The following is an 18,824-nucleotide window of genomic DNA, read 5'->3' as shown; positions in this document are numbered from 1 at the left end:
ACTTAATAATAAGATTGTCTTGACTTCTGTGCCCCATTAGTCCGTTAGGGACTCCCTTCCAAGTGTCTCTCGGCACTAGCGGCTTCACAGCACCGGGCTGTGCCATAAGTCTGAGTCCTCCAGGGGCCCAGGCCGGGCCTGTCTCTCGCCCACAGAAACGGGGCTGTTTCCAGAGCCCCCAGGGCTGTGGTCAGTGTGTAAATCTTACTGTTCTGCCCGGTGAGATCCTGGCAGTGATTTTGCAGGGGACCCCGTTGGTGCCCCACGTCGCCGAGATCTTGTGCGGCGGCGGCGGTCCAGCCACGTCCCCCGGGCCGGTCTGGCCCCGGATCTCCGGAGGGGCGCATGCCTCCCCCGGAGAGGCCCAGGGGGATCTCCTCTGTCAGCCAAGTCCAGGCAGCGGTCGGACGGTCAAAGAACTGGGTTTGGTTGTGATAGACCACACGGAGTCGCGCTGGGAACAGGAGTCGATATTGGATATCCATGGCTTTCAATTTTTGTTTCACCTCCGTGAATGAGCGGCGTTGTTGTTGAACTTCTCGCATGTAGTCCGGGAACAGAAGGACCTTGGCCCCGTTGCAGGAGAGGTCTCCTTTTATACGTGCCTCTTGTAAAATCACATCCCTGTCTTTGAAGTTGAAGAGGCGTAGTATCACTGACCTGGGTGAGGCACCCGGCGGGGGTTTAACCTGTAGGGCCCTGTGGGCCCGTTCCACAGCGAACCATGGTGTGAGACGGTCGGTGGGGATCCAGGAGCGGAGCCAGTCCTCTAGGTATTGGACAAGAGATGTTTCTGCTGTGTTTTCAGGAAGGCCCACCAGGCGAAGGTTGTTTTGTCTTGACCTATTCTCAGCGTCTTCGGCTCTCCTATGCAACTCTGAGGTACGAGCTGTCAGCGCGGAAACCTGGGCTTTGAGGGCGGCTACATCGTCTTCTACCGTGGAGATCCTAGATTCGGCCTCCTTGATGCGAGGTGTGGCATTGCGGAGGTCTTGTCTGACCAGGGCCACCTCCACTCTAACTTCCCCAATTTTAGATTCGACGGCTGCTTGGGAAGCCTGGATTGCCTGGAGTATTGTTGCCAAGTCCCCGGATGCCACCTAGTGTTCGCTGCCTCCACCCGGGGTCCGGTCCTCCGACCGGGGCCCGGCGGCACCCGTGTTGAACTGGTCCATGCGGGTCTGGGCCGTCGTTTGTTGCACTGGTTTGTCTTTGCCCATGATGAGTCCGGCGTGGCCCCGGTTGAGGTTTCAATATCTGGGTGTGCGGTGTGTTTTGTGGGGCTCCTCCGTGAATTTTAGCAGGTTCTAAGGATGTCTCTCTAAGGGGGCTCTGGCTTTTGCCCACCCGTTGTCCTTGGCCCCGGCTGGATGGTGTGTCCCTTAGAGGCGGATGATGGAGGGGTCCGGAGCACTACAGAAGTGCGTCCGCCATCTTGACGCCTTGGCCACGCCCCCTCCTAAACTGGATTGTTATAAGTCAAAATAGGTGAGTATGAAAAATGATCAGTTCATAGTGATGTGCAAAAAAGAAGAGTTCTGTTCAATGGCCAACGAAATAACAACCTTAATCCCACCCTTGAGAATCTTCACTGGTTCGTCCTCCCTGCACACATCAAGATAAATCGCTATTCAGCATTTTCAAATGTATCCACACCAACATGTGTGGTCATCTAGCTAATTATAGCTAATTATAGCCTTTCCCTGTTTGACTGCATAAACACCGCCCACAAAAAAATGGAAATCCCAAAGGCAAGAACAGAGAAAACACCAGGGCTACCAATATCCTTCTATGACTGCAACCTCCAAGGTTAATTCTATATGCATCTGAGACTGCTAACAACTATTCTGACTGCAAGGAAAAAGCTCAAAATTCTCCTACCTTCCCTTTTTCCCCCAACTACCATGACGTAACTCACAACAGCAGCCACATCATCTGACCATTGGTGTTTGTGTACACATGTCAATGTTTCTGTATCCTGAGGAGTAATATCTGAATATCCAACTGTGTACCTATGACCCACACAATTACATTTAAGAAAAATACATTGCTGTGAAGTTACTAGTGTGAGAAGCAGCACTTCTTACTTAGAACCACTATGAAAGGATATACTACCAAGATTCTGTAATTTCTGTGAAGAATAAATAGTAAAATAGTGAAGGATTCTGAAGGATTCTGTGAAGTAAGTCCTAGGCGTTTGGGTGGCAGTGAAAGAGGAACGCTGACTAGAACAAGACAATGCACTGTAATGAAAACATCATTTCGGCCAAATGCCATTTCTTGTAGTTTAAATGATACATACAAAAAGACTTAACATATCTTCTCTTTAAACTATATTATTAATGCCTGCTAAATCTTTATTTAAACCTTATAATTGAAGTCAGGATTTTTGTTGTTTATGAAAAACAGTGAGGCTACAAAGCAATATCTAATCTCAAATTGCAGCTACCATCTTCTAGGAAAAGCACTGCCAAGCTTCTTTAGTGGGAGTACGGATTGCAAAGAGAAACTTCTATGTTTCTGTAGCTATGTACTTACCAGGGGATTTCCAAACTTGCCCCTATATTTACATTCAGGAATAATTAAGTAGTTCCCACTGTCATCTGTAGAGGTGCAGGGTGTCGCAGAGAGAAGATGCTGCATCTCCCGTACACCTACATTCATCTCATATGAGAAAGTTCTCTGCAATGTTATTGCATTACGACCACAAACTACGGATATGTATCTTAACTTTCCTGCATTTTTGCATCACTGTGTACTTGTTGGTGAGTTATTCTCACACTTTAGGTATACCCAGCTTTCCTTATAAATTACATATATGCTATCAAAAAGTATTGATCTTTTGAATGAATGTAATGGCTGTTGCTTTCTGTCTATCACATTGCAGTTGTGGGTGACAACTCATTGTTTTCGCTAGATGTGTGGATAATAGATCAGTACCTTACTCAAAGATCTGTATAAGGACTCATTCACTTGTATCGCATGTACAAAGTGTTCTTTACTTCAAAGTTCTGGGCAACAAGTTAGCAACAATTATTGTTGCTTACAAGTGTGACTATCACCTCATTGCTTAACACAAGATCACGTCATGTGTGTGTCGACGGTGGCTCATTAGCTACATATCATTTGTGCATAATGTCTAGTTGGCCACAGAACCACTGCAAATTATGATTCATTGTTTACGACACAGCTATGGATAAATATATATCACTCAGGCCACAGCTGATAATGGATCAGTCATCACTAGCATCATCACTGTCTAAAACGCTTTGTCACTTACAAAATAGCTAAGCACACAGACACGGCTTATATCAAAGCTGTGGGTTTTGTCTGTTTCACCACCTCCTTTTGATACAGCATATCCTAAAATGTTTTATGCTCATAAGTACTCAAGCCACTTAAACCAACAAATAATCTCCTCTCCCCACCCACCGTAATACAACACTTACCACAGTGAGGATCTCTGACTTCCGTCGTGTACTCTCAGACATGTGAGCTCCCACCTCGTTATCCTCAAGTGAGAGTGACTCGCTCTTCAGGCGCAACCGTCGCTTCTTCACCAAGTCTGCATCTCTCACATGGGAGAAGCTACACTTGCTTCCGTGCGTACGTGGAGGTGCCACAGGTGTGCCCTGGCTAGTGGTGGATGTGCTGCGGTGCAGTCTCTCCTTGCTTACGCCTACCTCTGTACCCTCTTGCTGAACATTCCCTTTACTGTCAGCAGTAGACAGGTCCTGCTCTCCATTTATCCTCAGTTTCTTAGTCCTTGGAGGCGGCAGTACCGCACCTGATTTGCCAGCCCCAACAGTTGATGTCACAACCCCATTTAGATTCACCCCCTCCTCTGCTTGGGCAGTATTTCCAGAATCCTTGAAAGCTGAATCAGGGATATCCACAGCCAATGGCTGAGCACTATTAATACTAGTGCTTGACTTGGGCACAGCTTCGCCGGTCTCTGACACACTGTGTCCATCCATATTCTTGTCTGAAGTCATCTGCAGCTCCTTGTCCTCTTGCTTCTTGCCAGTAGATTTGAGGACAATGGTGCCGCCAGGGGTGCTCTGTATTTTCTCAGAGTAGAAGCGTGCTGGATCGATAGAGAAGTGGTCATCTGTGTCAAACTTGCCCACCTTGTATGTGCTCTGGTTGCTGTTCTGTTCAATTTGAACGATGTTCAGCTCCTGTCCTGTGAAAAATGCCCGAATCTGGCACAAGTATGTCATGACGATCAACTTGTCTGGCACAGACAGAAACACCATATCTGATGGGTCCAAGAGTCGAGAGATTCCCAAGAGAGCGAACCCATCAAATGCCTTGAGAGAGGACAGAAATTGTAAAGTGTTACCATCAAGAATCTAGAAATACAACCCACTCCATACCTTATTCATTCTTTCCAATTAACTAAATTGTAATTGGTATGATGCATCTATCTTGAATACTGGAGAAGCAGCGCAAGCTCTGCTATGATGGAAACCCTTCCCACTGCCCCAAGCCTTGGTGGTAGAGTACCTCTATTTGCCTACTGCTCTGCACAGGTAAAATATGGTCAATCCACATGAAATATGAGCAGCAGGCCCATCACATCATCTTACTCCTCTCATTCCCTGAGGAAGGTGGCAACAGTTAAAGGCCTGGAGTGGAACAGAGAGGATTTAATGATTACAATTCTACCTATAGACAAACGTATTACACAGAAGAGACAATATCCCATCCTGCTTCACTTAACACGCATCATATCATCCAGAGGAAACAATTGTGCCATTCATGGCCTATGGTAGCACACTGCATCACTAACAAAAATTAAAGACCCCATTCCATGCTTGTCAAAGGGCACCTGTCCTTTCTCCACCTCTGAAAAGATGCCATTCCGAGAGGAAAGGACTCACAGAAAGATACCATGTTACCAAGAGAACATAACTACCTTACCCCTCCCATGTGGAAGGACACCACCCCATCAAAAGGAAAAACAAAAAACTACTGTGACTGAGGAAAGGCACTATTTCACTTACAGGAACAATCCTCCTTTTTCAATTTTGTTTAGAGGGCACATTCTTCAGAGAGGTGGCACAAAGGTTGTCAGGTCCATAAGTAAAAACAAAAAAGGTGTCATCTGTGCACAGTGTAGTGACAGACCACAGGTGTTCACGCTTAACACACCTCTGCCTAACCACTTTGGATGTTGAATGGGAACTAGAATGTACCCAAAGACACTCAAGGTAGCAACATACTCTTAGATGTAGGGTAGACTGTAAACAACTAAACAAAATCCGTGGAATGGTATGTGATCCCTTTTTGAGACAGTGAGAGAATTGAGTTACAACTCTTCCCTTGTTTTAGAGTTCTAACAGGTGGGTTAGCCGATATGTCCTTAACTTGATGGACTTAGGGAGGAAATTGCATAGTGAATTTCAGGCATAACGCCTCTACCTCTATAATTCTCTGCCCATCCATACCCGTGGTGTTCATCTGATGTATTCTATTTCACTTGAGTATCTAAAACATTCTCATTTATTGTTACAACCGTCAGAGAGGGATCCACAACTTTAAGTTGCTATTTCTGTAAACAAATTGTTTGCCAATAGAAGCCAAGAGCTAGTCTTCCTTCACAACTGGGAACACCACTACCATGCTTTCATGGTATAAAAAAGACATTCACACCTGGTGGTCAGACAGATGATGGTGATGAGTGGCGACGTGGAAGGTACTTTCAGTTTGCATCTCAGGGCATGGTGCTATACTTACAGAGTTATCGGCTGGAGAGCAAGCAGCACCAGTTCTAGAGAGCACAAGTCTTGAAACCTGCTTAGGTACTACACCCAGCTGTGGTGCCAGATTGCCCTTACATCCATTATGTGTTGCCCCTTGTCCTGCGAAAGAGATACTAGGGATAGCAGAAATATCACTTTTCCTAGAGTGTAAACAATCCCTTCACTAGCCCTGAGACCAGAAATAGCCAGATTCAGCGGTTGGCAGCTTGGAAAGAGAACACACTGCCTAGTCAAACAGGTTGTAGGCTAGTATTCCTATTAAGGCCAAATTCTGGGCCAGGGAATATAAGGAAGCAGCTGCAAAGGCACAGTATTCATCGATTCACTAATAGAGAAGCAACAAAGCACAGAGATATAACTGAATACACTACATACACCGATCCACAAATATTTATTGAATAGGCTTACGTAGAAACAACTAAATACACTTACCTTTTTATTATTTTGTTTGATATCCAGAGGATCAAGTGAGTCATAATTGCTATAAAGCAAAAATTAGAGAAGAAATTAATAAAGCATCACCACTGCTAAAAAACGAAATATCTATTATGCGCATTTTCCATTTTATTCCCCCATTCACCCTTGCTGGTGTGCCTTTACCCCACTCACAGTTCACATAGTAGCATGTGCCCTGCATTTCCTGCCTAATTTCCAGCATGTTTCTTTGTCGCTCATCCTACAGTGCAGATAACATCGGTCTACTTACATCTTGTCTGGGTGGAAATGGTGCAGGATTGCACAGAAAGCCAGACCATTACGCCAGGATGTTGTAAAGTTGGTGATTCTCACACCTCGATAACCTGCGGTGACTTCTCGGCACCACTGCAACAGGGAGTGGCTGGTACTGACCGGGTCTGAGCTATCCAAAAGGCTCATCTGCAACAAAAGAAAAATAACTGAAATGACACTGGCATGCATATACAAAAAGAGAGGGGGCAAATAAATGTGAACTAAATTGTTTAAATCCCATATTGGAATTACAATTGTAAAAGTGGTCTGCCACTGGCCTTTGAGAAGGAGGCTAAAGTACAGCAATGGGCCATTACACAAAATGTTTGTATATAAGAATATCAAAAATATTGTCTAACAGAAATATTGTTTCCTAAATATTGTTTATAAAAATATTGCCTTTTGGTGTGAAGAATTTCTCTTATTAACTCCAAGGGAGGGTGATATTTTTGTAAACAATATTTTGGACAAAGTCTTTATGTATAATAATATTTTGCTTACATTATTCTGCTACCATACCAGCAAAGCAAGTCTTAGCTCCATGATTTTTAGTTACAAATTGCCCCAGCAATAATTCCCAGCATTTCTTGGCCTAGGGATGCTTGAAGGTTAGGGGATAAGGAACAGGAAAAGAAGAGAGGCGTCACCACTCCCAGCTCGTGCTAGACTTTACACAGCATTTACAAGCTAAATAAAACCAAACCACTTTCAAAGCAACAAAGAGCTAAGAGAAACCCATGCAAAAGTTCAAGTCCACTGCAGCATGCATCAGGACCCTCGAGAGGATGACTTGCAAAGCGTATTCTGTGCCAGGGAAGATGTTTAACACCTTTCTTCAGTAAACCATGTCCTTTAGGCAGACTGAGGGTGAACAGCTCTGTTTCCAGGGGTCTGGTGTTCTTCTGACTTTAGCCTCCCCAAACCCAAGCACATACTTAATAAGAACATTGGTGCTGGAATGAAAGAACATTTTGAGTAATGTATTTTTCCTTCCCTTTCCAACTCTTTATGTTCTGTAGGTATATTGTTTTCCCTTCTCTAGAACGTCTCTGGAGCCACAAATGCATAATTTCCTGGTTTACAGTGACTACTGCTTGAATAATTATTTTCACTGGCAACGTCTCCTGTTATACAGTGTGTAATAGAAGTCAATGCTGGTGGCATCTTGGAGTGCAAACAAAAAACATGCTTCTGTGTGTCCCTGTTATGGTGCTCATACTACTAAAACTAAAAGGACGACTCCCAGTTCTATGTCTGCCATTTTCTTGAAAATAAGGAAAATGCTATCTCAAGCCAACTCTTGAGTCATTGTTCACTGTGTAAAATAAGATGACCTCTGACTTAGACAGCAACAAAAGCTGATCTGTGTCGCTGCTCGCTTTAAGGAGCCTGTGGAATTTTCACTCCTGTAAATTGATCAACACTTCAGGCTTTCTAATTCATCATTCCTTTTAAGGGCAAAAACTGCTCACCTCTACCTGCCATTCAATGTTTCAGCTCTTTTAAAAGGAACAAAATGGACATTAGCGTTATTTTAATGAAAATTAAATGATCTTATGTCCGTTTACCTAAGCTGCCACCTTTTTAAAATATGATAACTCTGATGACTGGCATACCATGAGGATATTTAGGGATGTTAGTTCAAGCAAAACCAAAAAGTTATGGATTGAGGAGGGGGTGCAAAGTCTGCAGGTGTGAGTAATGGTGAATTCATACCTGGGCACACTCCTCAGTTTTCACCTTTTCCCCACTTCCCTCTGTATCAGTGATCGCAGCAGGAGGTATGCTATGCTGTGTTAGAGAACTAGTGGGCAAAGCCTGGTCTTCATTCCTCTTCTCGCTCTGGAAGGAGCTCTTCTCAATTGTGGTGGGCAAGTATACCAGGGATCCACTGTACTCAGAAACAGAAGGAGCAGCTTCAGGGGACAGGCCAGCAGTTTCCGAAGCATTTGATGGTGGTAAGTCTACGTCCTGGATAGGAAAGAAGAGGGCTCTGGTTGTTTGATTTTCTGCTGAGGATGTTGCAGCTTCTGCGGTCAATGCCTTCCATGTAGGTGAAGGAGATTCTACAAGCAGCATGGAAGTCGCTGCAGGCGGCATCCCAGCATCTCCTCTAGTTGGTGTTGATGCTTTACGGTGACCCTCATTCATGCGCCTCAACGCAGAAGGTGACTCTAAAGAGAAGGGTGCATCCTCTGCCATTGACGGGGCAGTGGAAGAGAATGCTCCAGTCTCCTCTTCTGCAGACACCTCGGCCTGTGCCACTTCAACTTTCTTCTCATGCAGATGACCAGCAAAAACATCTGAAGAAGGAACTGTTCCAAACCCTCCTTCTGTCGCAGTAGGGACCTCAAGTTTCAGCTCGGTAGCCTCCTCTGTGCTACCCTTGACCACAGTTGCTATAGTGTGATGCAGCTGCAAACGAGACATTACATCAACTATCCAAGCCTCTCCTGCACCCAGCAATTGAGCTTCCTCTACCTGGCCTTGCTCCCTGTGCTCAGAAGAAGTTAGTACCAATGAAGACAATGATCCCACTGGCTCAACATCTGTCAGCTCGAAGGCCTCTTCTGTCACAGTATCAACTCCCTTATTCGCCAAAGATGCAAAATGTCCAGGAGGCAACATTTCTACAAACCCTAACTCCATGTCACTACATATTCCTGTATCCTCCTGGCTGTTACCCTCTACTTCTATCTTGCTCTTGAAAATAGTGGCATCCACAACAAAGTCATAATTGTTTGCTTCCAATAACCAATCACCTTCCAAAGTGTCCTGCAGTCTAACTTTTTCCTCACTTTCTTGAGCAGATACCATTACAGATGGTAATTCTCTTAATGAGTCACTTGCTGTCCAATCATCCTTTCTTATACGTGTATAAACTTCCTCATTTCCACACAGCTCCTCAACTTTAGAAGGCAGAATTTGCCCTGCAGCAACAGATTCTAGGAAGCTTACAGCCTCAAACTCATGCATTCCCGAATAACCTAAAGTGTCTTCTGGCTCATTGTTCTCCTTGCTCACCTTTGCCATTAACTCTACCATATTGCCTTTCATCATACATATTTCAGAACTACCCAAGGAGTCCTCCAATGTTTCCTTCCTTTGACTGTCTATTGTAGATGCTCCAATATGTGACACAGCTTCCAAAGACCCATCACTCTTATGCTCAAGCCTCAGCACATCTCCCAAAATATCTTCTATCATTCCCTCATTCTCAGCCTCTGATGCATATACTTCAAGAGAGGGTACATCTTTAATAAGTCCAACTTTATTCATTTCCTCCCTTTCTGTGGATCTGAAAATATTCTGTACCGTTTCCCTTTCCCTGCTCTCTAAAGACAATGTTCCTATGGATGACATCCCTTCCACTAAAAAAGCATCTTTCATAAGGTACTCACCAGCGTTTTCCACACCGTCTTCAACCTTTTCATCTCTTTCATACATGGCACACTCTGCCTCTGCCCCATAACATTCCACCTTGTGCTTGCCAGAGTTATCTAACGTGACCCCTGTCCCACCATTCCTTTCACACTCTATGGGTAATACCATCACAAAAGGTGAAGATGGCCTTGAACTGACAAATTCAAAGTTCTCAATATCTCTTACATTGTCTTCCATTTCCTGTCTTCTCTCATTTTCTATGGAAAGTGTCTCTGTAGAGGACAACATACTCATTAATTCATAGTCTTTGCTCCCTTCCAACCCTGAACATTTGAACTTTCCCTCTAACCCACCAATCGCTTCTCTTTTTGATTGATCTGCAATATATACTGATTTCTTCAGGCTAATAGCCTCTATCTGAAATGTTGGAACACATGTGAAACTGCCATCAAAATCATGATGAGATCTATCCAAAGGAGGTTTCTCAACAGAAGATAAAACAAATCCCACATCAATATCCTTTTTTTTGTGTGATTCATTATACATGAAATTGTCTTCTAGCATTACAATATTCTCACCACCTAAAAGCTGTTCTCTTAAAGATGAAAACCCCTCAGATAATACATCTTTGACCTCACAAATTTCCGGCACCTTCAATGAATCTTCTCCTGCACAGCCCCCCATGACTCCTAAAGAAGCTATCTCTTTGGAAGATAAAGCTTCCACTAACTCAAAGTCCTTCACTGCATGCATGCTGGTACATCTGAAAATATTCTCTGCACTGTTCTCCTCTGCACTCTCTGTGGAACGGACGTCTACAAAATCTACATTTTTAACTAAGCCCTTGATCTCATTTGGTCCACTATGCAATAAAGAGACTTCCATTTCATCTGCCAATTCATTCTCTGAAGGACCTAACTCTATAGAGGACACCGCTTCTGTGAGTCCAGCATCTGTCACCTTATGCATTTCAGTATATATTGCATCCTCTATCCCAACTTCCCCTGCAGTCCATGAAGAAACATCCTTTACTGAGTTTATGCCTTCTTCTGAATCAAAATTTGTAGGCTCATGTGTGGAGTGCCTGAAAGTGCATTTGATGTCACATTCCTCCTCATTCCATAAAGAAGACGCTTCTGCAGAAATAATTGATTGTGCTGACAGCACATCCTTAACCTCACGTTCTACAGCATACCTAAATGTGTCTTCAAAATGACATTTGTCTTCACTCCCTGAAGAAGGTACCTCTGTTGAAGATAAGGGTTCTGTTGAAGCAACATTTTTAATCTCTTCTATTCCAGAATATCTGACGATATCTTCAACCATACATTGCTCAACACTATCTAAAGGAGACCTCACTATAGATGATAATGTTTCAACTGAAGCAACGTCCATAATATCATGTCTTTTGGCATATTTTGGAGCCTCCTTCTCCCTATTCATGCAATCATTCACTAAGGGACATACATTTTCGGAAGATAATCCAAAATACTGAAACGTGTCATCCACTCTAACTTTCTCCTCAGTCTCTGAGAGTACCTCCGCAGAGGATGACCCTTCCACTGAGCCAACACCCTTGATTTCACATGTTACAGTATACCTAAGTGTGGTATTGACTTTATCATCATCCTCGTTCTCCAGCGGTACCTCTAAAGAACATGGAGCTTCCATTAACCCAATAGTCATACTCTCCGTTGTTTCAGGGGAAAGGGAGGTATTCTCTATTTTATCCTTGCTGTCACTACGGAGAGGGGGTTCCTCTACAAAGGATGACAATTCCATTAACACACCATTCTTGATTTCAAATGTTGCTGTATACTTGAAAAAGTCTCCTACCCTATCTTTCTCTTCACTCTCCGCAGAAAAGACTTCTACAAATGGAAACGGTTCCACAAATCCTTCATCTGTCATCTTGTTTATTCCAGAACAGAGGAGATTATCTTTTACCCCAACCATCTCATCACTTTCCAAAGGAGACAATTCTACAAAAGAAAGACTCACTATAGAAACATCCTGTTTTTTCTTTGTTTTTGTATTCCTCAAATTGTCTTCTCTGCTATTGTACTGCTCAAGTGCACCTGGGGGTCTCACTGCAGATGGTAAAACTTCAATTAAAGCAGCATCTTTCATATGATGCGCATCGCCCCCCAAGGTAAATAAAGCATCAGTTAATGCAGCATGTTTACTCTGATGCATTGCAGAATACGTCACAAATTCCTCTGTCCTATTGTTCCCATCAATCTTTGGGGAAGATATCAAATTTCCTAAACTCACATCTTCGATTGAATATGCTGTAGTATATTCAGCAGTGTCTTCAACACAAGTCTTTTCCTTGCCTTTTGAAGGAGGAACCCTAAAAACGTTAAGTTCAAGTAGTGCGTCAATATCTTTCACGTTGTGTGATTTTCCACAACAAAAAGTATCTTCCATCTGAGCTTTCTTCTCACTCTCCAATGGAAGAACATCAAAAGAAGCTAATGTTTCCACACCTTCAGTCTCATGTGAGGCAGCACATTTGTAAATATCTTTTACTCTAATTGTCTCCTTTTCTGAGTGAAGTACCCCTCCAGAAGATACAAGTAAACCACAGCATCCTAAAGTGTTATCTAGCCCACCTTGACTCTCTTTTTTTGGTGGGGGTTTCTCAATGGAAGACGTTTCCAATGAGATAACATTCTTGATGTCATGTCTTTCAACAAACCTGACAGGTTCTTCTACCTTATCCTTTCTTTCACTCACTACAGGAAGTGTTACCTTTGAGGTATACAAAGCATCCACTGAGCCAACATTTTTGGTATCATGCACTGAATTAGACCTGAACATGCTTTCTTCTTTAGCTTCTCTCTCTGGAGATTGGCCTTGTCTGAGTTCCTTGATTTCATGGGTGTTAACTACATTGTTTTGTGTCTCAAACTCTGGAGGAGTAAAATCCAGATAAGATATCACTCCTGCAGCCCCACAATCATTAATTATTTCAGTATGTTCTATGCTTTGTTTCACTTCACTTTCTGAAGAAGAAAACTCTTTAGAAAATAAGATTTTGTCGTTGAACCCCTCTGTTTCAGATAACCCAAAAGTGTCTTCCCCTCCACCCTTCTCCTCCACTTCCGATATAGGAACCTTTGCCAATGGTAGCGACTCCCTTCCAACATCTTTGACCACCTGTAATGTAGCAGTCCTGAATTTGTCTCCAATAATAGCCTCTTCTATCAAACTTGAAGGAAATTGCTCTGAAGTATATGGTGTTTCAAAAAATACAACATTCCCTACCTTATGTGATTCACCTTGCATGAGAGTATCTTCTAACCTACCTTTTTCCTCAACTTTGGAAGAAGGTGCTTCAAAAAATGATGAAGCATTTGTTAATGTGGTACTCATTACACCATTTTTCTCACTCTCTGGATAAACTAAAACATCAGGTACACCAACATTTTCGATCTCATTCTTTCCAAGATACATGAAAATGTCTTCTACCTTATCTGTATCTTGAATGGATGCGGTAGGTAACACTTCTTTTTGTTCAACATCCTTTGTTGCATGGGTAGAAGTATATTCTAAAGGATCTGCTAAGCAAGCCTTTATTTCATTCTCACAAGGTGGTTTGACTGTAGATGCTGAATGGTCCTTACAGTCAAGATTTTGGTGCTCGTGCCTTCTTGTACACCGAATAGTGTCATCCACCTCAGCTTTCCATTTGCTCTCTAATTGATGAGCCTGTACAGAAGATAATCCCCCCATAAGCTCTTCTGGAGTAGACTTCAAAGTGGGTGCTTTCGTCTCATTTTCTAAATGCGGTACCTCTGTGGAAGATATGTCTTCTAAAAGGTTGCAGTCCCTGTTCTCTTGGATACCATAGCAACTGAAAGTGCTTTCTTCAGGACTTTGACGATTAGTCACAGGGAGAGCTTTTCTAAAAATAGACAAATCTTCCACTAACTTAACATTTTTTATATCAAAGGTTCCAACGCACTTGAGAGAGTCTTCTACCACACCCTCCTGTGTGCTTGCCAATGGAGGTGGTACTTCTAAGAAAGGCAAGGTATACTCTAATCCAAAATCACTAGTATTCTCAATTGTAGAAAATCCTAACTTAACTCCTTCGGTATCTCCTCCACATAAAGAGTGTACATCCTCTAGCGAAGATACATGTTCCAGAGGCTCAATGGCTTTGAGGGTTTCTGGAGAACCCAAAATATCTTTCATTCTAGATTTCTCCTCACTCTCTGGACGAGTGACCTCTAAATATGATATCATTTCTGAAGACCCAAAATACTCAACTGTTTGCATCTCTGTGTACTGGAAAGTGTTGTGTGCTCTTTGTGCTTCATTTTCTGATGAATGAACTTCCACAGGAGATAATGTGTCTACCCTTACACTCTTGATTTCGTGTGGCTTGGAAGACCAGGCAGTGTCTTCTGCTCTATCATTCTCTGAAACAGCCACCTCTCCAGAAGGTAGCACTTCTACTCCGGTATCCCTAACTTCATGTGTTTCAGAATACCTGAATGTATCTTGCTCTTCAATGCCTGCAGCAGTTAACTCTACAGAAGTTGATGTTTCTGATAACCTGACAGTGTTAACCTCGTGTGAATTGCTATAAGTATCTTCTATCCAATCCTTTACCTCAATCTCACAAGGCTGTATGTCAGCAGATGGTGGAGCTTCTGATAAAATGAGATTTACCATATCTTTATTGTCACTCACCAAGTGAGATAAAGCATCTGTTAAATCAACACTCTCGATCTCATGCATTTCAGGATACGTGAAAGATTCCTCCACATTAACTTTCTCTGCACTTTCCGGCAGAAGAATTTGTGAAATAGATAAGCCTTTTCCTAATCCAGCATCTTTGATTAAATCTGATGTACCTTTCTTAAAAGCATCTTGTACCCAAGAATCTACCCCACTTTCTGACTTAGACACCTCTATAGGCGCTGAATCTTCCCTGATGTCAATATCTTCCATCTGAGCTGTCTCCTCATTTTTGGATGACAGTGCCCCTAGAGAAAATACTTGTACAGCAAACTCAACATCTGTGACCTCATATGAGGTGGTAGACTTCAAAGTATCTTCTACCCTACCTATCTCCTGTTCTGAATGAGGGATCACTGTGCAAGATAAATCCTCCAATATAGAGAAATCCTTGTTTTCAAGCATTCCACAATATGTCAAATTGTCGTCTACACCACCTAAACTCTTGCTCCTAAAGTGATGTTCCTCAACACATTTTAAAGCTTCTCCCACGTTAGCATGCCTGATGTCATGTATTCCAATATACCTGAAAGTATCATCTACTGCACCAGTATTATCACTTGCCAAAGGAGGTGTTACATCTACGGCATCCACAAAGTCAATATCCGTTATCAAATCCTTATCTTCTGGACCGTTCTTCTCAATCACTGAAGAAGACAGTATTTCTATGGAAGACAAAGGATCCACTAGGTCAGCACCCATGGTATCCTGTGTGGTAGTGTACTTGGACATGTCTTCTTCCACAGCTTCTCTATTTAAACTAGATTTCACTATACAATGCAGGCCTCCTGCTTGCCCTATGTCCTTGACTTCACAGGGTTCTGGAGACTGAAAAGTATCATTTACCCTAGCATTATCATCAGTTTTTAAATTAGCAACATCTAAATAAGATGGGGTTCCTTCAAACCTACAATCTTTGATTGTGTGTGTTTTTGTATGCTCAAAAGTGTCTTCTATACAACTGTCCATCTCATTTTCTGAAGGAGAAACCTCTATATGAGATAATGTACCCATCTTTACATCCTTCATACTATGTTTTTCAGAAAACCTAGAGGCACAGTTCTCTCCACCCTTCTCCAGTTCAATTGAATAAGTAGGTACTTCTACAGAAGACAGCACTTCCATCTCAACATTCTTGACCTCAGGTCCCCCAACAACAGCTTTCTCTTCAATCAGTGAAGCAGCTCCCGCCACTACGTAAGATGATTTCTGTAGTTGACAATCACTTCCGTCTAGTGGTCCACTATTAATGAAAGCATCCCTTACAGTAGCATCTTCTTCACTCCGTGAATGCACTATTGCTACAGAACAAGATGTTTTTTCTGATTCCATAACCTTAAACTCATGTGTTTCAGAAGAACTAACTCTGTCTTTTCCTCTTGATTTCAATTCAGAGATACAAACAGGGGTGCCTGAAGACAATGTCTCTTCCACTAAATTTTCATCTTCAACCTCATGCTTTCCCGTACCAAAAGAAGCGCCCTCTACTCTGCCTTTCAATTCAGTATCTGAATGGAGTACTTTAGTAAAAGACGAAATGTCTCTTAAAATATTTCCCTTTACTTTTAGTATCTGTGTGTCATATTCTAAAGCTGGTGCAGATGGCTTTTCCACTTTGACTAGATGTTCCCTTGCAATTAACACTTCTAATCTGCCTCCAGAAACCATACCTTCTACGGCTATATCAGAGCCTACCCCAGAATACAAAGGATCTGGTGCTATTCTAAACTCTGCACTGCTCTCTTCTTCTGTCACTATAGATTCTACAGAAGAAAGAGCAGTGTTATGTTCTTCTGCTGTAGGGATTTCAGCAGACAAGGGGCAAGCTTCTAGCTCTAAATGCCCTACTCTCTCTCTGCACCTCTCCTCACTCTCCATGGCTCGAAGCACTTCCACAATACTTGGCACTTCTGCTACAACTGCAAAATCACCTGCATGGACCACCCTAGTAGATGGCTCTAACTCATGTTGTGTAACTTTATCTTCACAATGAAAAGCAACAGGCATCACCACCAAAGACTCTTCTACTCTAGCCTCATTTGTTGTGAGCATATTATCAACCTTTTCTAGTGACAATGTCTCACCCACCACCACTTGACTCTCACACTTTTTTGTGAATGCCACATCTTGCACAAACTCCACACCTTTTCCAGTATTTGTTTGTGTGTTCTCCTCCACTATCACAATACTTTTTGTGTCAAGTATCTCAGTATCTTCCTGTAAAGTATCCATGATCCTACCTAACTTTTCACACTCCGAGGAGGCAGAGTCCACTACAGAAAGTGAACCATCCATTAATGTAGACACCGTTACCTCAAGATCCTCAGCACCATCTTGAGAAGTCTCCTCTCCTCTACCCTTCTTCTCAAGGTCCAAAGGCACTTTCACCAAAGACACGTTCTCCATCAATGCTCGTACCTCAGCATCTTCCTGAGAAGATGGGCTTGTATGATTCTTCTCATTGTCCATAACATGTGCTACTGAAGAGTGTGCATGCTCTACATTCCCAATAGCATTTTTAGTGGGTAGCTCTGCAACCTCTCCATGATTCTCCAAGTTGTCCATGGTATGCATATGTAGAGCAGGTGAGTCTTCCAAAATATGCATAGTTTTTGTTGATAGTTTCTCAGCATCCTCCTGAAAAGTTTCAATTTCGACTAATGTCATGTTTGTGATAGCCTTAGCATCCTCTTGAGAAAGCTGGTTTCCCTTATTATTCTCATCATCATTGATGGTCTGTACCTCTGTAGAAGGTAAACTGTCCTCCAATCCAAAGTCCTTATTAGTCAGTACCTCTGTACCCTTTTGTAACACTTCCCTACTAATAATTACGTTGTCCAAGTTAAGAACCTCTACACTAGAAACTTCTTCTGGCAACTCTACAGCTTTTGTTGTCAGGACTACAGCATCAACCTCAGAAAAGTCAAGTCTATTAGTATTATCAGTATCCAAAGCAGGTACATCTGCGTAAGACAAATCTTCCTCCACCCTAACTGATTTTGTATTCAGGTAATCAAGGTCCTTTTCAGACAACTCAGCTCCTCTATGAGTCTCCTGACTGTCCAAAACAGGCACATCTACCAGAGATAGGTTGCCCACCAACCCACCTTCTTTTCCATACAACAACTCATCATCTCCTTGAGAAGAATCATGTGTGTGAATTTGATGACTTTCAAAAGAACACATCTGTGGTGATGATACCTCCTCCACCAACCTAACTTGTTTTGTACTCAGTAACACATCCTGCCCCTGAGAAGAATCTTGTGTGTGTTCCTTCTGGCTGTCCAGAGGACATATCTCAATAGAGGATATCTCTTTCACAAACTCATCTGGATGTGCACTTGGAAAACTAGAATCTTCTGGAAAAGAAACTTCATTATGGTTCTTTTCACTGTTCAATGTTGCCACCTCTATGTTGGGTGACTCTTCCACAATCCCAATATATTTGGATGTCAATACCCTACCATCCTCTTTGTAAGTCTCACCTCCTCTACCTTTAATCTCTTTGTCCGAAGAAGGGATTTCTATGGAAGGGAACACTTCCACCAACTCAACATTGGTTTTAACCAGTACCACAGTATCTACTTTAGAGGATGCATCTCCTCTAACTCTGTCCTCAATGATTTCATCAGGAATCTCTACAGATGGAAGATTTTCCACCACTCTTACATCTTTAACAGTCTTCATACCAACATTATCTTGATAAATCACCTCCTTGTTAACTCCTTCAATACTCAGTGCTATAGAAGGCAACATTTTTTCAGATAAAATAGTTTGGGAAGAGACTCTGGTATGTATGTGAACTTCATCATCAATGGGTTTTGGATTATCCTCAGTCTTAGTCTTCTGCTTGCGTTTTCTCACAGGAGGTAACTCTACAGGAGAAGGAGACTCAGGCACTACAACTACGTGGGTCATATCAGAAGTGTATTTTCCACCCTCCACCTGAGGAGCAGGCAGTTCTGGCTCTGTACTTGGGGCTTCTTTGAGATGACTCGCAATCTGAGGTTTCTTAAGCCTTGGAGCAGGTTGAGGATGGTCTTCTCTTGTCTTCCATACTGGATCGGACCTGAAGAAAGGAGAAATAGAATTCTATAACAAAAGTAAGCACACTTCTATACCTCTACGCCTCCATAAAGAAACATACATACTCAAACAGTAGACTATTAAAGGAATGAAAAGTTACCTTTA

At 42.6% G+C, this 18,824-nt stretch overlaps 1 protein-coding gene across 8 annotated transcripts in view; it reads right to left on the bottom strand.

Moving 5' to 3' along the window:
* The window catches only part of EHBP1L1 (EH domain binding protein 1 like 1), a 239,038-nt gene that overhangs the window by 50,870 nt on the left and 169,344 nt on the right, over positions 1-18,824 (bottom strand). For 2 of the 8 annotated variants that reach the window (XM_069207889.1, XM_069207890.1), the window contains 5 exons: positions 16,947-18,702; positions 8,214-8,468; positions 6,475-6,644; positions 6,201-6,249; positions 3,450-4,313 (listed from right to left, as the gene is read on the bottom strand). In XM_069207889.1, coding sequence (XP_069063990.1) covers positions 3,450-4,313; positions 6,201-6,249; positions 6,475-6,644; positions 8,214-8,468; positions 16,947-18,702 — 3,094 coding nt within the window. The other 6 variants (XM_069207892.1, XM_069207891.1, XM_069207894.1 and 3 more) reach the window with 3 other exon arrangements.

Source organism: Pleurodeles waltl, chromosome 9, assembly GCF_031143425.1.
Source record: "Pleurodeles waltl isolate 20211129_DDA chromosome 9, aPleWal1.hap1.20221129, whole genome shotgun sequence".
Classification (NCBI taxonomy): Eukaryota; Metazoa; Chordata; class Amphibia; order Caudata; family Salamandridae; genus Pleurodeles; species Pleurodeles waltl.
The sequence above is the reverse complement of the archived record's forward strand: the minus strand, read 5'-3'. Positions and strand labels throughout refer to the sequence as shown.